Here is a 21189-nt window from a genome sequence, read left to right on the forward strand (position 1 = left end):
CGCGCAGAACCTCCTCATTCCTCACCTTATTCGTCCACATAATTTTCAACATTCGCCTATAGCAGCACATTCCAAATGCTTCGATTCTCTTCTGTTGCGGATTTCCCAGAGTCCATTTTTCACTACCACGCAATGCAGTACTCCAGACGTACAGTCTCAGAATTTTCTTCCTCATATTAGGACCTAATTTTGATAATAATAGACTTCTCTTGGCCAGTAATGCCCATTTTGACAGTGCTAGCCTGCTTTTGATGTCCTCCTTGCTCCGTCCGTCACTCGTTATTTTGCTTCCTAGAGAGTAGAATTCCAACCAGTTCTTAAAATGGTCGTGGTTCCCATTTTTGCTACTTCTGATTACTTTCGTCTGTCTTCGATTTAGTGTCGAGGATGTAATATCAATAACAATAAAAGCAAAATAAGGATAACAGAATGTAGTGGAATTTAATTCTGTGGTGTTGAGAGAATTAGATTAGGAAACAAGACAAAGAAGTAGATAAGTTTTGCTATTTGGGTAGTAAAATAACTGATGATGCCCGAAGAAGGGAGGATATAAAATGTAGACAGACAATGGCAAGAAAAGCGTTTCCAAACAAGAGAAATTTGTTAACACTGAATGTGGATTTAAGTGTAGGAAGTTGCACAGGATAGAATAGCATCTAGAACTGCACCAAACATGTCTGAGGACTGAAGACCGCAACAACTGTAATATGTTTATAACCATATTGAGATCAATATGAAGTAACAGAGACACAATGCAATAATTGTTTCTGCACAATAAAATTCAGTACGCAAAACAGCACATAATCCAACGCTACATTACTCTCTGCAAAAATATGTAACGTGAATCCTCTTTCATTGTTTCCTTGTCTATCAGTCCAAGAGAAAAAGAAGTTGAAATGTAGTGTTTTCACTTCTGCTGCTTTCGCTGACTTCGCAAAACGAGAGCGTATCCGTCAAGTAGACGAAAACAGCAATCAACCCTCTCTGTGTCAGGGACAGGTATGTCTCATAGAAATGACTTTTAACGTAGTCTATTCCGAATCTCCTCATATACATCCGTCCCTTCCCGTTTTAGTCCGTTTCAGTCCTTTGTCTTCTCCTTCTTTTGCTTTCTTTTTCTTATTGTTCTCTTCCTTTGTCCCTCTCACTCTACACTTTTCATTTGGAATTGTTCACTTGTTTCGCCTGCAACATGAATGCGACATCAGGGACATGGAATTCAGGAAACGCGCCCCAACTGCCGTAGTATAGTTACGCCGCTGGTTAATATAGCTCCTGTGGGGTGTTGCAGACGGAGTACCCAATTTCAGAGACCCCAACCATAATAACACGGATTCACTCTGTTCTTGTAGTCATTTCATACAGAAAGAAAGTTGATCTGATATATTCGTACATAATGGAACTCACAAATTAACAGTCGGACGCAGCTTATTCAGTGCACGGTTCAGTGTGTTTCCGGGACAAGATTTATCCGAGTTTGCACCCTTGAATCGTACATTCTACATAAATTGACTGAACTATTTAATCACCATCATACCGATATTATACTAAGGGTGGCTCTTACTATATCCCCAGTTTTAACCTGCAAAATCACAGTCTCTTCTGTAATTACATGTACAGTTCACCTCCATATGGACGGCGGTTGCTCAGATTCCACGCATTCTGTTTCTCGTTACGCTTTTCAAGCCTAGTGGCAGTAAGGCTGCCTGAAGCTGCGACGCACGTCACAAAATGAGAGCTGGATAAGTCGTAATCGCACAACTGTCGAAAAGCGAAAGAAATTTCCTGTTACAACTGTCCAATGAAAATGTGTCAGAGGCATAAAAGACGGAGTTGAACATTAAGCCTAGCATACATCTGGAGATTTGGTATTAACAAATATTCAATCAAACTTGGCGTTAAGTCATTTTCGCTTTAGAAACAATAATTCCTTCTGACTGGATGAGGAAAATGAAAACTCCATACGAGTGCAGTCACTCAGTTGCTTCACAGTTTTCTGAAATCATCAGTAACAGATGCCGAGGTGGTTTCTGGAATATTCGGGCTGTTGATCTGTCACACGGCGTCAGCACAAACGAGTCTGTGTTCATACTCAATAAATGTGCTGCGGGCTGCATAATGGAGCAAACAAATCATAAATACCTCATCATAAAAAATCTAAACTCCTCCCGCACAGGCCCTGAAGGCCGAAAGGTACAGACTGGCCGCCGTGTCATCCTCAGCCCACAGGCGTCACTGGATGTAGATACGGAGGGGCATGTGGTCAGCACACAGCTTTCCCGGCCGTATGTCAGTATACGAGACCGGAGCCGCTACTTGTCAATCAAGTAAAATACCTCATCTTATCCCTTGAATTAAATCCAATATTGGGGATGATGAATGTCAAACAATATTGCTTCTAGCGTTTGTAAGTAGTAAACTGTGTACTAAATGAAGCAAATAATCTGTCTAACTCTTAGATACTAAATGAGAAAACGTGGTTTCATAAGATGACAGTTTTAAAGTATGTGCACCAAATGATTGATGCTCTTTTCCTTAACTCCGTAGAAAACAACTTATAGGTTCATAGTATGATTGTGTGAGAGATTTGCTGTAATATTTAGTTTTAGGTCACATAGTAAGCACAATGATAACACTGGATTTTACAGAATTATTATGAACTGCATTTCGTCATCTCTCGTTATTTAATTGAACTTACGACTCTGAACTGAATAGTAATCTAAAGTCCGCGTGGCACCCGAAGGTGGAGAAATAACAATGCAGCTATTTAGGAACTGTTGATTAGTACTCAAGTAAACCAAAAGCTTTTAAAAGAATTAAACATCAACTCGCATATCTGGAGAAACATGACGGGCACGCGTGGAGTACAGAGCTATTGTCGGAATGCACAGAACTCCTTGTCACACCCAGACAAAGAATGTTATAGTACGTATATGTTTGTACGCAACAGGAACGCTGCTATTTTCCACATTAATTACTCGCATATTGTACGGTTACATTTTCCCAAAGAAGGGTACAGTGCACACACAGTATCACAAGCTGAGACCGGTTACCTCTCAGACGTAATTGAACATTTCCAGATTGTAGAGGATACCTTCCATTTTTTATTAATATTTTCTACCTTATCTCTGGTGCTCATCATTATTGTCAGTGCAAGAAAATATGTACGCTGACTTATTTTCAGTTCATTGATCTCCAAAAGCCATGAATTGATTTTGGAATGTGCTAAATATTGCTGATAGTATTCATTATTATTTCCATGCTGGAAAAGTCAAAAATCCCTACCGCGTAACTGCAACTGCCGAAAGTTCGCATTTTCAATAATAATCTTAGATTGAGGAAGAAAACAGGGACACCTCTTTAACCGTACTGTCATTAAATAAATGCATTTCAACTCTATTAATAGTACGTCTTTATATATACGGCGTTCTTAAGAAAAGTGTCAGATAATCCTACTGGAGCTGTCACTGGTGGAAACTATAAGAAGAGTCTTATGACTACATGTGCAAAAAAACTCACTCAAATGTAGCCAATTTTATTTGTGTTCAGAACGGTCAGTTTTCCGTGGTGTAGCTTTCCTTCTTGCTGCTCGATCTTTGTTCGTTTTAAGGGGATGAAATCTTAGTTCACCTCATTACATGAATGAATAAGAAGATTTACTTAACCGGAGACTGTTCTTTGAAACAGGATGGCGTGGAATATTTATAACTGTCATTGACCACGAAAGCATCACTTGATGCACACGATCACAAACTGTTCTCTTGAAGTATAATGTTCGTCTTTAACTAAAGTAGTCTACATGTTCATCTGAAACTTCAGTCACTGTTCCTTCAATATGTTGTTGGCTACTGGAGCAGAGGCTACGAACACCGGGTCAACTGTTGCTTGCTCGACTCTATACTGATCTTAGCGCGAGGGCACTGTCGCGCTGAGGGTAAAGGCATGCTCTTCAGGTCCGTCTTCCACACGTCGTTCCGGACTGCGGCGAGCCCTTGCTAATGTGACTTTGATGAGGCACCGCGATCTCTGGTTGATACAGCATGCAGTTCAAGCGGCTTCCAGACATAGGACCATGCGCAACAAAGACTAGGACCTAGCATCGTCCCCATGCCCGATATGGAAAAATGAGTGTTGTGATGCGTAGGTCATGTTCACGGCCCAAGTTTCCAAGTAAATGATTTTGCTGAAGGTGCCCTTATGTAAGTCGAGTGGTTACTATGGTTACTTTATCCACATCCATTACAGCACACGCCTGCTCTGAGGACAGATTAAAATTCTTCCAATGCATTCTAAGACGAAGTGCTAAGGAATCACAGTCCATAGCTCGAATTTTATTTACGGATAAGGCGAGAAAAATGAAGTATCACTGTAGCTATGAGTGGACATACGAAAACCTTCAAGATGTCTCGGGAACTAGATACATGTTTGCTTATCAGCGTCGGGGTTGACCTGTGGATGAAAGACATACTTTCATTGAGTAATGGGTTGGTCGATGAGATCCAGTAGATGGCGTCTCGGTTCATCTGGCCTCACTCTCTTTCATTTATTGTTACGCAGACATTTAAACGAACTACTATGTTCTACACCCATCGACTTCGTCCACACGTTATTCGAACATGCGTCCCATGCCACGTTACTATATCCGAGAGAAGCCACGTGTGTGCACAAAATTGCGTGGTTCATTGAGAACGAGGGCTCAAGGATGTATAAGAGTGTGGGATATCCACATATAAATATTAACAGACGGATTGCAATCAGGAAACAAAGAGATACGTACCCAAACTAATGTTTATGGGACTATGTATCCAGTTTCAAGCAGTACTATCTCGAGTAAGAACTTGGAACCTGTTTGTAAAAAACCAGTGTAATGTGGACTTGCACACTGTTGTGATATTCTCGTTGAGGAGTGCCTTTCCAACCCACAAAGTGTAAAATGTATCTTACACGTGTCTCACAATATAGGCTTATTTTATCAGTAGCAAATGAGTAGCTTTAGAATAGGCAGTCTACAACTCCGATAATAGATAACGAGTGTTGCTGGACTACTGACATCCCATAGCTGCTGTGACGTCATAAATCTTCTAAGCGATACGAAAAAAATATTTTTGCTTGATATATACACTACTGGCCATTAAAATTGCTACACCACGAAGATGACGTCCAAAAGATGCGAAATTTAACCGACAGGTAGAAGATGCTGTGATATGCAGATGATTAGCGTTTCGGAGCATTCGCACAAGGTTGGCGCCGGTGGCGACACCTACAACGCGCTGACATTTGGAAATTTTCCAACCGATTTCTCATACACAAACTGCAGTTCACCGGCTTCGCCTGGTCAAACGTTGTTGTGATTCCTCGTGTAAGGAGGAGAAATGCGTACCATCACGTTCCCGACTTTGATAAAGGTCGGATTGTAACCTATCGCGATAGCGGTTTATCGTAACACGACGTTGCTGCTCGCGTTGGTCGAGATCCAATGACTGTTAGCAGAATATGGAATCCGTGGGTTCAGGAGGGTAATACGGAACGCCGTGCTGGATCCCAACGGCCTCGTATCAATAGCAGTCGAGACGACAGGCATCTTATCCGCATGGCTGTAACGGATCGTGCAGCCACGTCTCGATCCCTGTGTCAACAGATGGGGACGTTTGCAAGACAACAACCATCTGCACGAACAGTTCGACGACGTTTGCAGCAGCATGGACTATCAGCTCGGACACCATGGCTGCGGTTACCCTTGACGCTGCATCACAAACAGGGGCGCCTGCGATGGTGTAGTCAACGACGAACCTGGATGCACGAATGGCAAAACGTCATTCTTTTTGGATGAATCCAGGTTCTGTGTACACCATCATGATGGTCGAATCCGTGTTTGGCGAAATCGCGGTGAACGCACATTGGAAGCGTGTATTCGTCATCGCCATACTGGTGTTTCACCCGGCGTGATGCTATGGGTTGCCATTGGTTACACGTTTCTGTCACCTCTTGTTCACATTGTCGGTACTTTGAATAGTGGACGTTACATTTCAGATGTGTTACGACTCGTGGCTCTACTCTTCATTCGATTCCTGCGAAACAGTACATCTGAGCAGGATAATCCACGACCGCATGTACGGGTCTTTCTGGATACAGAAACTGTTCGACTGCTGCCCTGGTCAGCACATTCTCCGGATCTCTCACCAACTGGAAACGCCTGGTCAATGGTAGCCGAGCAACTGGCTCGTGACAATACACCAGTAACTATTCTTGATGAACTGTGGTATCGTGTTGAAGCTGCATGGGCAGCTGTACCTGTACACGCAATCACAGCTCTGTTTGACTCAATGCCCAGGGGTATCAAGGCCGTTATTACGGCCAGAGGTGGTTGTTCTGGGTACTGATTTCTCAGGATCTGTGCACCCAAATTGCGTGAAAATGTAATCACATGTCAGTTCTAGTATAATATATTTGTACAATGAATACCCGTTTATCATCTGCATTTCTTCATGGTGTAGCAATTTTAATGGCCAGTAGTATAGCTTCCTGTACTCGTCTCCACAGCCGATCCCGCTAATGCAGATCTGTGCGCTGGCACTTGACTTAGAGGTAAGCCTGTTCGAATCATGGTGGTGGATGAAATTTTCATTGCCAGTATTCGACCAGCCGGTGGAACAGTGACAGTGGTCTAAAGTTTCTGATCACCACTCTGCAATGTCTCCTGAAGTGAGGGCATGTGATACTGTCGATGGTGATACATCCATCAGATAGAGGGGTTAAGGTAGGCGGCCAACTTCATACCTGTCTAGGGGAGTGGGCTATGCGCCAGCGCCAGGTTTCACTCTCTACCTTGCCTTCACCCATAAGAACACAAACTCAAAAGTACGCTTTACAGGCATTCGTCGCAGCGACCCACACGACACATTACCCACTTGTTATTTCATAATATGCCGGTGGAAGACATAGGCAAAACACATCCACTCGGACCTTTCCATGAGCGGTGGTGCAGGACTCCTGCATTTGTTCCCCCGACACTCATTCCCTGTTTACGGGACTAATTACATATACAGCTTCTTACAGTCATGTGAACTGTACAGAGAGGACGCCTTAGGCTCAAATGGTTCAAATGCTCTAAGCACTATGGGACTTAACATCTGAGGTCATCAGTCCCCTTGACTTAGAACTGGCCGTGCGGTTAAAGGCGCTTCAGTCTGGAACCGCACGACCGCTAAGGTCGCAGGTTCGAATCCTGCCTCGGGCATGGATGTTTGTGATGTCCTTAGGTTAGTTAGGTTTAACTAGTTCTAAGTTCTAGGGGACTAATGAACTCAGCAGTTGAGTCCCATAGTGCTCAGAGCCATTTGAACCAATTTGAACTTAGAACTAGTAACTAACTAATCTCAGGACATCACACACATCCATGCCCGAGACAGGATTCGAACCTGTGACCGCAGCAGCAGCGCGGTTCAGGGCTGAAGCGCCAAGAACCGCTGGGCCACAGCGGCCGGCGACGCCTTTGGCCTTTTTCTTTCTGGATGAAACGCAAAAACTAATCATCAGCTCAACATTGGTGGCTTGCATGCGCATGTGTGTTTCCAGGTTTCTACATGCCGCTGGCACAGCTCCTGCCGTACCCCGGAGCGGAGCAGCAGTGCCAGGCGTCGGGGGGCCACGTCGTGGTGCCCGACACGCAGCAGGAGGCGGACGCGCTGGTGCAAGCCTTCGACATGTACCCACAGGTGGAGCAGATCTACGTCGGCATCGATGACCGCCGGCAAGCTGGTGTCTTCGAAACTGTACATGGTGAGCAGAACAAATACGTGGTTGACAAATTACACAATAAAGCTAGCCACCTTATTTCAGTGATAGGCTATAATTATGATACTGCTTGTAGATAAAAGCAACTTCGATTCATTGCGGGCGATGTGTTCCCCGGCCACGAGTGTTGAGCCGTGTGAAGATCTTCTCCAGAAACAAATAAAGCACTCCTTCCTTAGCTCTCATGTTCGCCTGTCAAGTCACCCATCAAAGACGTCTCTGAATTGGTGAGACCGTAACGAGTTCATCACTATACTCCTGCAACGACTGTTAATGTTTGGTGCATTCACATTCAAACTGTATAGGGGAACGAAACTTCCTGGCAGATTAAAACTGTGTGCCCGACCGAGACTCGAACTCGGGACCTTTGCCAAAGGTTCCGAGTTCGAGTCTCGGTCGGGCACACAGTTTTAATCTGCCAGGAAGTTTCATATCAGCGCACATTCCGCTGCAGAGTGAAAATCTCATTCTGTATAGGGGAACACTTCCTAGGAACAAGGTAGGTCTCTCTTTATTTTCCCGTTAGCGGAAGTCTCTGGTTGCAGAATGCTGTTTTCGCTCGAAGATCATATTCAGCTATGTAATACTAATGATATACGTATTTTTGTTTGCCTAATCTGTGGCATCTAGCTCGCTATAGTCATAGGTATCGTTCTTTTAAATTTTCACAAATGTTCATGTGTATGAATTGTACCTGTCTCAGAAGCTGATTATTACTGAGCTAAGTCATTATTTCCCTCGTCCTCACAACTAGAATACAGAGATCATATAAGCAGGTATTACACCCCGTAGACAGGTGTCTGGGTTGAGCTGCAGCCTGTCATCACGGAGCAAGCGTATAGAGCAGTGGCTCCCAATCTGGGAGTAATTACCCCCTGAGCGGTAAAATGAAATTTTCTGAGGGATTCTGTTTCAGTCACGAATTTTCGGAACATCATTACTATTATCACAATTTTGTAAGACTCTACTACTGATTATATAAGTTATTAATAAATACATTTTCTCAACTTTACTATTAATCCAATAGAGGTTACAGAAATGTTCAAATGTGTGTGAATTCCTAAGGGACCAAACTGCTGAGGGCATCGGTCCCTAGACTTACACACTACTTAAGCGAACTTACGCTACGGACAACACACACATCCATGCCCGTGGGAGGACGCGAACCTCCTGCGGGAGAGGCTGCACGATCAGTGACATGGCGCCTCTAACCGCGCGGCCACTCCTCGCGGCGAAGTTACAGATACCTCACATAGTCCATCCACTAGTCATATGTTATGCTTTGGCCCGTCCATCGCTGATGATAAAAGTGAGACATACTCGTATGAATAACAAATGATAAATATCTCAAGAAAACGTTTTCTCTAAGTTGTATACAGTACCTGCAGTAGCCCATTAATTACTTAATTACTCGCTTCGAAACAGATAAGTAAATTAATTACAGCACGACACAGCAGTAACTACATACGGGCTATTATAGTGATGTAAATGGTATTATTATTATTATATTAGTATTAGTGGCTGTGGTCAGACTCAAAGCATTAACGGCCTGTATTCTTCCAATTTCTGCCAGTTGAAAAGTAGGGAGTGCAGCAATCGAGTGATTTATGAACGGTTGGTATAGTGCACACATTTTAATTTGGTTGATTTTAAAGGGGGGGGGGGGGTGCAGTGTGCAGGACAAGCAAGGGCCACAACGGAGAGGAGTAATCCAGGGAAAGTATGTTTTGTAACAAGTGTCTACTCTCTCTGTAGATAGTTAGCTTTCTTAACTGAGAAGGAGTTGTGAGTAGCATTTCCGATGCAGCACAAACTCCTTCACTCCTTCGTCATTCATTCTGAAACACACACATGCACACACACACACACACACACACACACACACACACACACACATACATACATACACACACACACACACACACACACACAGAAAATAGATATCATTGATCTTTCATCACTATAAAAATAAAAATGTTCCGAGAAAAGACTTTCATTAACAATTTAGTTAGCTACTAAAGTTGGTGACAATGTGGGAGAGGGGGGCAGGGGGAACAACCGACCGACGGCAGGGAAGGGGGGCGGGGGCAGAGCGCGGGTACTAGCTAAATGTCTGAATGCACTCAGGAGTAATGGTATCAGAAAGGTTGCTTCAGAGGACTGAGATGTTGATTACATTGCGCAGTGTGCTAGAGATGAACACCGTCAGAGAAATCATAGTGTCTGGTCCTCCTGAAATGGTAAAAACCAACCAACTGAAAAATTTGGTACGAGGGCGAATTTTCGATCACTATAGAATTCTGGAAAACCGTCATCCGGAAAATAGCAACGTATATGGTTGTCATTTAAAGAGTTCAGTTTTTCGTCCTTAGTGCCCCATGTTCGTTTAACAGGATGTAAGAGGCATGTGCACTTAAACCAAGTTATTCATGTGTTGGTTGTTCATCACCATTTAGCATGTGAAATTCAGTTCCACATTCACTACGAAAGATGTGCTCTTCACGCGCACTTAGAAGACAATTGCACTTCAAAGAGGATGGCGTCCTATATGAAATCACTGACGCCAATGTATTCAGCATCCACCTTATATGTAATGCCACAATGTTTTCCAGACGAATTCTAAGATAGACAAGTGTCCAAACTAATCTGTGAATCACATATGTAATCATGAGAATGTCCTTTGAAGCAGTTGGTAACTGTAGCGCCCTGGGGCTAGGATGCTATGGTGGTGTTTCAAGGGCAAGTCTAGGTCGACAGTTGACACTCAAAGAACGTGGATCATGGCAACTCGAAAGATAAATGACTGGGTGACACACTAAAGTGTTATTAAAACACGAAGTCAGCGATGACAAAAGGCTGGCAACCTCCCCTGCATTACCATACAGCCATGCGTGTGGCAAGTGAGGCTACGCACAGCTTCAGGGGAGATGATGGCCACGGCTTTGATGGTGCCTTCTTAGACTACACATCGAGAGGTCGTCTATCAGAGCCACTCAGTGTAAGTGAAATCAAGCAGACAAGGCTGTGGCCTTCCAATAGGAGAGAGACGGCCAGAAATAGGAGAAGTGGCACAGCAGTAGCATTGACACACCTCCATGGTGGAAGATGACGATTTGGTTCCAGGCCCTGTTAGTTAAGCCCCCAGACGGCCTCCAAGGTGGTGGTAACGTACGTCCCCATCAATCTATATGTTTTTCTTTGGTAGCCAGTGCTGCAGCTCACAGTGTCTTAAATCCCTCTACACAAGACGTGCCACATCACAGAAAATCAAAGCTGACTACACGAGCAGAGGATTGACTGGTTCAGGTCCTCCCTCCTGGCTGGACGGCTGCAAACTGTGTACAACTCCATCCAAACTGAAGTACCATTTATTTACGATGGGGTCTTGGGCTCTGCTACCGAAAGGTGCTAAGGACATCATTAGCCCAGCTTTTCTTGTTAGCCCAGGAGCTCAAAAGCGAGCTGTGTCTGCCCTTCGGGAATGGTAGGAGGTGTATTATGCAGAGTCAGTACCTTGAACAGTTGTTGCATCCAACCTAGGCTTTCTTGTGACACCTTGCAGTCAGCATTGTGATATATTCCTGTTGGCGCGATGTCACTGCTACATAGGTAGCATAAGTGCCTAGCCCCTTCATTGTGTCACAACAGCTTCTGTGTTTGCTACTGCATCATCACGAGTCCTCTCTCACTGAAATTCCATTTGGCTACTGACCCATTTTTCACGCCGGCCGCGGTGGTCTCGCGGTTCTAGGCGCTCAGTCCGGAACCGCGCGACTGCTACGGTCGCAGGTTCGAATCCTGCCTCGGGCATGGATGTGTGTGATGTCCTTAGGTTAGTTAGGTTTAAGTATTTCTAAGTTCTAGGGGACTGATGACCACATATGTTAAGTCCCATAGTGCTCAGAGCCATTTGAACCCATTTTTCACGGCCTCTTGTGTCGCCTGGGAAGGTCTTTGTAGTTTTTCTGACTGCTCCTAGTATACTACTCTGTCACGTAATGACAGCGTGACCAAAAGTATGCTTGAAATGTTACTGTTACAATAATTATTCTAGTTCTTGCATACGAACTGGATTCTGCTCCACTGACCTGGAGCATGTTTCTAGACCACATTTCGGGTTCATTTATGAATGACAAGTGCAACACTACCTATTTCATTAACAAATCATCCTGGGTAGTACTTTATTACACGTTATCTTCATGACGACTTTTAGTAAGATTTTTTGGCTTGGTACGCAACGAAAAGCGACCCCTAAAAGTTGGAAGAATACGATATAGATTTTAATGTACTGCTCTGGCTTTCGAATCCTCTGATCTAGTACCAGTTGATGCGCTGGACTACTTCAATCGTCGCGTTTCGTATGTGAATCATCTACCACGCACCCACCAATGACTGTTTGCAACACAGTAAAAAGAGGCGCTCCAATTTAGTTCCTGTTATCGCCTGCGGTCGTAGGAAAGAAACGAAGAAACTGCACTAACAAAAAGCGATGAAGTACTTACGCATCGATTACACTAACTGTTGTGGCAAATATGGAACCAGTGACAGAAGTGTCTTATCGTTCCACCTCGTGGACGTAGCACCTCAGTCGTGAATCTAAGCTTCTCAAAATCAGAATCTACAACTGAACCTCACAGGCTCCGTGTTTTTCCAGGTGGCCTGCTGGAGTGGCTGGACTTCCAGAACTGGGCGCCAGGTGCTCTGGAGACTCGCAGCGCCGACATCCACTGCGTGACCTTCACGGCCAGCGGCAACTACCAACTAGTGCACTGCGACACGCCGCTGCCCACCATCTGCGAGTGGAAACTCTGATAACGCCCTTCATACACGACCCTCGCCTATGAGGTTTCCTGATTTTATGATCGTGGCAGCCTCTAACGACATTCTTGCACAGCTTCAATATAGCTGTGTGATAACTTGTCAATAGCATGTAAACCAGTGTTCACAGTATCCAAATTACCTTCCGCATCCTTACGAATATACAAGCAATTATTTGGTCTACCGTTGTTACAAACAGTAGGAATGAATCAAAAGAGACATCCTCTTTGAGATTTTCTCTTCACTCAGGTGATGAGGCAGTAAAGGATGGGCAATAAGATTCAAGAAAACATAGAAACATTGTGAGAACCGGAAATGGTTGATAACGAATGTACACAGACATTACGAAAAATTTCTGAATAAAACTGAGTCGAGTCAACAGACAGTTATACAACGGGTAATGCAAAGTGAAAATGACAAATTGAAGATGCAAGGAGAACAGTGGTTGAAGTACGCATCAAAACTAGGTATCACATATTGGCAGAACTAACTTTGCCGTCTGCCAAGCCAGATGGCCAAGGGAAATCGCTATACCAATATCAATTATTGGAGTACGTTACTGGTATCTATCTGTGTAGAACCATACTTTAAAATAAGAAGAAAGTCAACCGTAGGAAAACCGGAAATGTAGAAACGTAAAGGTTTGAAATTTTATGTTGCAGAGGGGTTAAAAATTACATCGACAAAAAAGAAAGGAACGAAATCTACTAGAAAACACAGATGGACCCAAAAGACTCTGAAAAATTCTAACGGTGTGGAAGAGTCAGTGGAACACTTAGTAAGAACACTGGAAATTTCGAGTAGGTAATGTGATAAAAGACAACATTTCACAAAGATGGTAATTTAAAAAGGGACTTCGATTAACTGCCTGCTGTGTAACTACGATACAGTGATTCATGATGAGTTTAAGTTGGTTTTATCATCTACTATGTCGATGCCGAAAGACTAATTTTGTCTCAGTTTCACTACACTGCCGACTGGTTGCATAACCTTTCCTCCTGATGGACCTGTTGATAACGCAACAAACGTTCTGTACTGACCTTTCCCCAAAGATAAATTCTATTTTAGGCGATACATTACTATTAAGCAACCTGAACTTGGAAAGAAACTTTTCTGTAGGAATACTGCAAACAAACACTGAAGAACCCAAGAAAATGTTACACCTGTATAACATCGTTTAGGGTCCCCACAAGCACGCAGAAGTGCCGAAACACGACGTGGCATGGACTCGACTACCGTTTAAAGTAGCGCTGAAGGGAATTGATACCATGAATCCTGCAGGGGTAAGAGCACGAGGGGCTGGAAATCTCTTCTGAACAGCACGTTGCAAAGCATTCCAGATATGCTCGATAATGTTCATGCTTGGTGAATTTGGTGGACAGCTATAGTGTTTGAACTTAGAAGCGTGTTGCTGGAGCCAATCTCTAGCAATTCTGGACGTATGGGGTGTCGCACTGTCCTTATGGAATTGCCGAAGTGTGCTGCAATTCACAATGGACATGAATGGATGCAGATGATCAGGCAGGATGTATACGCACGCGTCACCTTTGAGAGTCTTATCTGGACGTACCAGCGGTCCCATATCACAAACTGCACACGCCCTGCACCATTACAGAGCCTCCACCATTTTTAACAGTCCCCTACTGACATGAAGGCCCGTGGATTCATGAGGTTGTCTCCATAGCCGTACCCATCAATCCGCTCGATACAATCTGAAACGAACCTTGTCCCACCAGGAAATATTGTTCCAGCCATCAACAGGCCAATGCCGATGCTGACGGGACGAGGCGAGGAGTAAGGCTTTGTGTCGTGCAGTCATCAAAGGTACACGAGTGGCCCTTCGGCTCCGAAAGCCCATATCGACGATGTATCTTTGAATGGTTCGCACGCTGGCACTTGTTGATGGTTCAACATTGAAATCTGCAGCAATTTGCACTTCTGTCACGCTGAACGATTCTCTTCAGTCATCATTAGTCCCGTTCTTCCAGAATCTTTCTCCGGCCGCAGTGATATCGGAGATTTTATGTTTTACCGGATTCCTGATATTCACGGTATGCGGTACACACGTACATGGTCGTACAGGAAAATCACGACTTCATCGCTACCTCGGAGAGGTTGTGTCCCATCGTTCGTTCGCCTATTAAAACTCCACGCTGAAACTCAGCTAAATCTTGATAACTTACCATTGTGCAGCATTAACCGATCTAACAACTGCGCCTGACACTTGTTGTCTTATGTAGGCGTTGCCGGCCGCAGCGTCTTATTCTGCCTGTTTACATATATCTGTATTTGAATACGCATACCCATACCAGTTTCTTTGGCGATTCAGTGTGTATCGTCTGCATGTGAGCATTCAGTGTCGCAGAAGAACACAGATTTATCAATCGCGGACTATCGTATCTACATTTCTAAAATTATGTCTTCGTAAGAAATACACTTCTGTGGAATAAAGACATTCGTACTCTGTATTACTTACATAGTTTTTTTCTAGGTTCGTCAAGACTGGTTATGACACGTAGATTGCGAGTAGTACAACACATAGATTTGTCAAAGGACTAGAAGCATCACTGCTTTCTGCTCTGTCATGAGTGATTTCCTCTGTTGTTGGAAACGATTAATATAAAACGATTAATATAAAATTTTTAGAAGCATACTAGGTAAATATTGATGTGTTCATATTCCTCTTCCTTCGAAAATCAACAGCAGTTTAAATACGTAGCCTATTTATTCCCGTGACTCCGTTTTAGAATAAAAATGATTCAGCAAATGATGCATTGATTGAGGAAGGATAAGTCAAACTTAAAAATGGCCTAAAGGAAAAAGGTCACAAACTCAACATTCCACACAAGCAAGTGAATTACATGATAAGTTTTAGCATCAGTAAAAGAAGGAACAAGTTTCTGAGGAGGTTGTAACGTCTCGACAAGCTGACGTAGGAATAGGGCAGATTTTGTGTGATCATTAACTGCCTTACCTTTTGTAATTTCCACGATCTGATACTGTAGATGCCTGTTGAAATTTTTTGGATATCTATGTACGATTCACCACTGAAACTCCCTCTTGAAAGTACTTCAGTCTTAAAACAGAGTTTTTCCAAGACAGTACAAAACGAATCACTTCAGTGTATGCTGAAATTGCATATATAAAATTATATCAAAAGAATTTGTAAAACTCGCTGATGAATTTAATAATTACATAATTATGTTAGAACTTGGTATTGTACTGATTTTTTGATGTAGTGGGAAATCTACACACACACAAAAGTCATAAATTACGTAATGGTAACAATCGTAATCCAAGTATGTGCATTACTGGTATCTATAAGATCTTAAATATTCTGACACTGTATCATAAAACATGATATGAATTTGTTTACAGTTTGATTGAAAGCTATGTTCCTTCCTAAGCACATAAAATACATGAACGCGTCTACGCAAATACGCCGATCTGATGACTGTTGTAACAACTGTCACCACATTTTTGTACGAATAACAAGGTAAACTTTTACTGTTGTACAAGTTACTACTTACCTTCCTACATTTATGAAGTTCAATCCGAAGAACATATTAAACTTTTGAATCGAGGTTTGAAATGCCTGCCGTCAAAAAATTGACTAAACATCGTGAGTTCCTACTACAGACTTGCGATTAACATTTTTCGTGCAAATAGTCTCGCTCTTCCACTGGAATCTCTCACCTCATACAAAGCAGTGTGTTTCTTCGTTACTGGGTCCATTATGGAATGTACATAAAACGCTAAATTCGGGTAAGAATGTCCGCTATGGCAAGAAAGTACACGCAACACGTTTCCAGTACTAGAAGCAAGTTTAATGTTTTCTTCACCACTACATACATATTTCGTCAACTCCAATTTATTATCGCCAATCTAACACTTTTATCCCATCATCATGTATTACAATTTCTCTGTACAAAAGTGTGTACAACACAAGCTTGAACGATGGAAGTGAACTGATAAGACCAAGTTTCGACTGCACAAAATTTGGTCATTGAAAGAATGCTGGACAGAGCGCTTAAGTCCAAAATTTCTTACAGTTCTATTTCCAACTCTAGCCTTCCGGCTCACACTTCACAGAGAACATCAATGCACTGCTAGTGTTGAACTAAGTGGAACTTAATTCAGTGCTTACCAGTGCTATGTGTGCGAATCAATAACTTACAAAGAAATGTTTGAAATTTTGGTAGAATTATTTAGTTCAAGCACTGCCACAATAAATGAAGCATATGAACATGCTTTATCTTTTAAATTTTCATCTCCACCTCTAGCCTTTATTTCATTTTCTCTTTCATCTTTTGAATATACATTATAAGAGATGCAGACTCGTGACAGTAATCTCTGAAAAGTTCTGAGATACAGACATGTAACTTCGTTTCAGGATGAAGCAAAATTGCAAACAACCTAATTGAGAATAGCTAAAGCCGTAGAAGTTCTCGATATCACTATACCTATAACTCACAGAGCATCTATGTATATCATCATTGCAGAAAACCAGAATTCATAAAGTTGATACTACATTACTTTGTTAAACATAAAGACAAAAGTAACTTTCACACTGGGTGTTATTGTCAAGTAACATAGTTCGATGAGATTTGCACCATATATCGGGAGAACTGGTACAGTTGCGGGACCCCCTCTTTAAGGCTCTTCACTTTGTTGATCTTTCCAGTAAAGTTATGGCAACAGATCACTTCGCAGGAGCCAAAGGTGATTAATGAAGATACGCCACGAAATAAAAAAAGGCAGTCTTTTATGGGACCCTGAGCACTGTATCCTGAATGGGTCTAACTCAACTTCCTAATTTAATTCACAAATGGCATATTAAATGTGTGGGTGGGAATTGTCGTGCTGCAAAGTAGGCCCTGGAATGCTGTTCATGAATGGCAGTGCGTCAGTTCGAATCACCACAAATCACAGACCACCCAAGCCCTGCGATTTACGAGGCGGCGGTCTGACAATAAGGTCATAAACAACGTCACATTGAAAAACACTAAAAACGCAGCATCGTGAGCAGGTATAATTCTTCCATCCATTGTCCGAGCAAGCAAATCGGATGACGTATCGACAGGAACTGGTACCTTACATAGTGGTCATGGAATGGATGGGAGGCATGTAATATGTCCTCCTGTGCTGTCACAACATTGGTGTCCTCCGTATTGAGAGACGTATTGCATGCACCACTAAGACGAGTCTGGTGTCGAATTAGATGATATACAGAAATCAGTTTATTCGCTACCAAGGAAGTTGGTTTGGATCGCATCCCTAACTATTCCAGTTGACGCTGCTTGAACTATAATTGCACCCCTGACGCCCGCAGTGCGCAGGGTAGCCTGTGAGCACTATCTGAAAGATCACGTAAGAGAAGTTAGTAAAACTCTGGCGTCCTCCAAAATTCCAGCTATCAGCGAAGAATCATATCAGCGTTCAAACAAACTCTCAATCGCGAATAAGGACTACCATCAGCTGTAGAATGGAATGACGGCAATGAAAATTCGTGCAGGGTCGGGACTCAAACACGGATTTGCCACTTACTGCGAGCGTACTTTACTATTTTACTATTTGGCTATCCCTGCACGACTCATAGGCAGACCCAAACTTCCATATGTCGTGAACCATACGTCTACGACCTATACTCCCGTACAGGTTAGACGTTGTACTTGAAAGTCGCTTGCCCGTTATCGGCAGATAAATGCGATACTGCAATGCCTGTCTTACTCTGATTGCGATGCAAAGTTCCTTTGGACATGCCAGTTTGGGTGTAGCCGTGAGTCGTGCACGGATAGGCAAATGGTAAATTAACCACTCGCGATAAGCGGGAAGTCCGGTTTCGTCTACCGGACAGGCGTAAAATTTCGCTGTCGTCATTCCATTCTACAGCTGTGATCGCGGCAGTGCCTGTTCCTTTGGACACGCATGCATGTCCAAAAGTACTTTGCATCCTAATCTGAATAACATAGGCGCCGCAATATCGTACGTATCAACGTTTTGTTGGAGACTCGGCTTTTCCAGTTGAAGCCCTCATTCCAAAATGGAGGCGTATCGCGCAGTTGAAGGAAGACTACGATTCCACACTTTCCAGGATCAACTCATCTAGTGAGGGATCCTCAAAGTGTAGATTTCACAAGAATCGGATATTTACGGACCCAAACGTCTAGCAGTCTCCAGGAACGAACTAAATCTTGCAATTCTTGACACATATTAAAATTGGGAGACTGATCCACAGGAAGCAACACACAATTAAAATCGTCACTCTGCGGACTTCTTGTAAGAAGTAAACCACTCCTTCCTTACAAAACCGGGAACGGTCCGAAGGGAGTCGGTGGCCAGACGTTGCAGAAAGAAGCATCAAGGTCTGAGGAAGAAAATAACACCCAATTCCTTGACCCTTATCAAGAACTTCAACGTCTTCAACAGGAAAGCCGTTCCTAAAAAACAATGAAAAATTCGGTAGCCACATCAAACACAGTAAAGAAACAAGAGACATAAAACAAGTGAACTGAACTTCTTGTAAAAATACGACATCCACGTAGGCAAGTAGTCATAGGTAAATTGGCACAACGAAGCGAGCCGCAGTTCCGATTCCAACCAAATAGACGAAGAATGGAATGTATATGCCCACATACTTTAACAACAAGAAACAAAAATCGAGCTGCCGTCCTACTGAATTACCTCACCAGTGTATGTCGAGGTCCATTACCGTGTCTGCTGAGGAATCCGAGGGTTGGGGAGGGAGGGCCTCTCACCCCCGCCCCAGAAATATCAGTGTTCCTACTTTTTACGCGTCACAGCGACAACTTGGCAGTAGAGCATCTGCAGTCGGAGACGTAGGTGGCTTTTGAACGTTATCCTAAATAGGTGACAAAAAAGGAGCCTCAACTGCCTTAACCGCTGGAGTTCAGATCGATGGACAAGAGAGGCGTCAGGCAATACATCATCTGGGTCGGCAGTTAGTGCTTCTTGGTTATCAATCGCCTCCACTTGGGTAACAACAGCAGGCTTCTCCGATCCTCCTAAATGAGTAACATCATGAGAATAGGTGGGCTGAGGAGCGCCACAGATAGCTGCTGTTGAATCACTTATACACAAGAAGGTCCATCGATTCCTCACCCCTGGCTGATTCCAGAGAGCTTACCTCAACTGCAGCAGGAACTCAAGGAGAAATATTAGAGATCTCAGCAGCTGTTTACAAACCATCGACTCCATCACGAGTGCAGAACTTAGTACTACAAGACACATATACTGAAAAAATTATTTCAGGGAGTGGTGGGTGAAAGGACACATCTGACTCTTCGCCATCCTGCTTACGACAGAAGACTCTTATGTTACACCGCGGACACTGTCGTCTTGGGAACAACAATTTCATGGCCATGCTGCGAGGGACATGGCGGAAATTTAGGAGCAGTAAGATGTGAGTCCCTCTGTTGTTCCATTTCATGCGGGGAAGGCGAGGCACGTCTTTCGTGAATTTTCGAACGGTGCTCAAATCAGGACTACAATACAAATACCCGCCGCAGGAAATTTGATCTAAGGTGTCCACTTTCATTACAGAGAAAGCACGTCCCCAATTGGTCGCTATACGCTACGTGAATGCAGTAACCACACACCTGTTGATGGGAAAGAATGTTACGTTTGACCCCATCTGTGCTGAACAGATTCCGTTGAAACATTGCACCCGGTGTTGGGTGGACCAGCGTTCGTCTAATATACCCCTCACATTATCACAAGGGACCAAAATCTGCTTAACAAAATGGTTCAAATAGCTCTGAGCACTATGGGACTTAACATATATGGTCATCAGTCCCCTAGAACTTAGAACTACTTAAACCTAACTAACCTAAGGACATCATACAGCACCCAGTCATCATTACGCTTAACAAAACTGTCGTTATCCTGCGGCAGGGGACTGAACATTTGGACGTTTATGTAATCCAGTTTTGAATCAGCAAGAAGTACCATACTTATGGAACCATCCTAATACTTAAATGGAAGTTGAGAACCATAACGCAAAAGAAACCTGTCCACTTGTAGAGTATCCAAGTATGTAACGAAAAGACATATTTATCAGTGTTAAAATAGACAGTATGAACCTGATCAGACTTTCCATGAATGGTATTAACGAGTCAGTGATGAATCTCCAAAGATCCTGAGCCTGGTAACTGTGCCTAAGTTGGCGCTAGAAAATGCTGTTGAATGAAAAGACTGGCCCCTAGGAAACTCAAAACATCATTCACCATTAAAAGGAGCAACATCTTTATTCCATACTCAGACATTAAAAGGATTGACAAACGTTTCGGACCTTGAAAAGTTAAAAATTTTCTTTTTACTTTACTATCCAAAAAAACAGTGAGGGGACTCAAATTTCAGCAGCTTCAAATTACGTGGCAAACTTTTTACTGTCCCAGTAAACAATAGATGGCCTCATATTTACAACAACTCGAAATTACATAAAACAATAACTGCGCCCAAGGCGAAGCCGCAGTAAAATAAGTTACTAGTACTAAAAAGTCAAAATATTTAGCAGCGTTTTCCGATTGCTTTGGGCTTCTTTATAGATTGTCATTT

At 43.1% G+C, this 21189-nt stretch overlaps 1 protein-coding gene across 1 annotated transcript in view; it reads left to right on the forward strand.

Annotated features, from left to right (window-relative positions):
* The window catches only part of LOC124594090, a 65239-nt gene extending 52244 nt beyond the window's left edge, over nucleotides 1-12995 (forward strand). The window contains exons 6-7 of the mRNA XM_047132441.1: nucleotides 7576-7779; nucleotides 12449-12995. Coding sequence (XP_046988397.1) covers nucleotides 7576-7779; nucleotides 12449-12606 — 362 coding nt within the window. The 3' untranslated portion in view covers nucleotides 12607-12995. The remainder of the gene's footprint in view (nucleotides 1-7575; nucleotides 7780-12448) is intronic.
* The last annotated feature ends 8194 nt before the right edge of the window (nucleotides 12996-21189 follow it).

The sequence above is a fragment of the Schistocerca americana genome, chromosome 2 (genome assembly GCF_021461395.2).
Source record: "Schistocerca americana isolate TAMUIC-IGC-003095 chromosome 2, iqSchAmer2.1, whole genome shotgun sequence".
Lineage (NCBI taxonomy): Eukaryota > Metazoa > Arthropoda > Insecta > Orthoptera > Acrididae > Schistocerca > Schistocerca americana.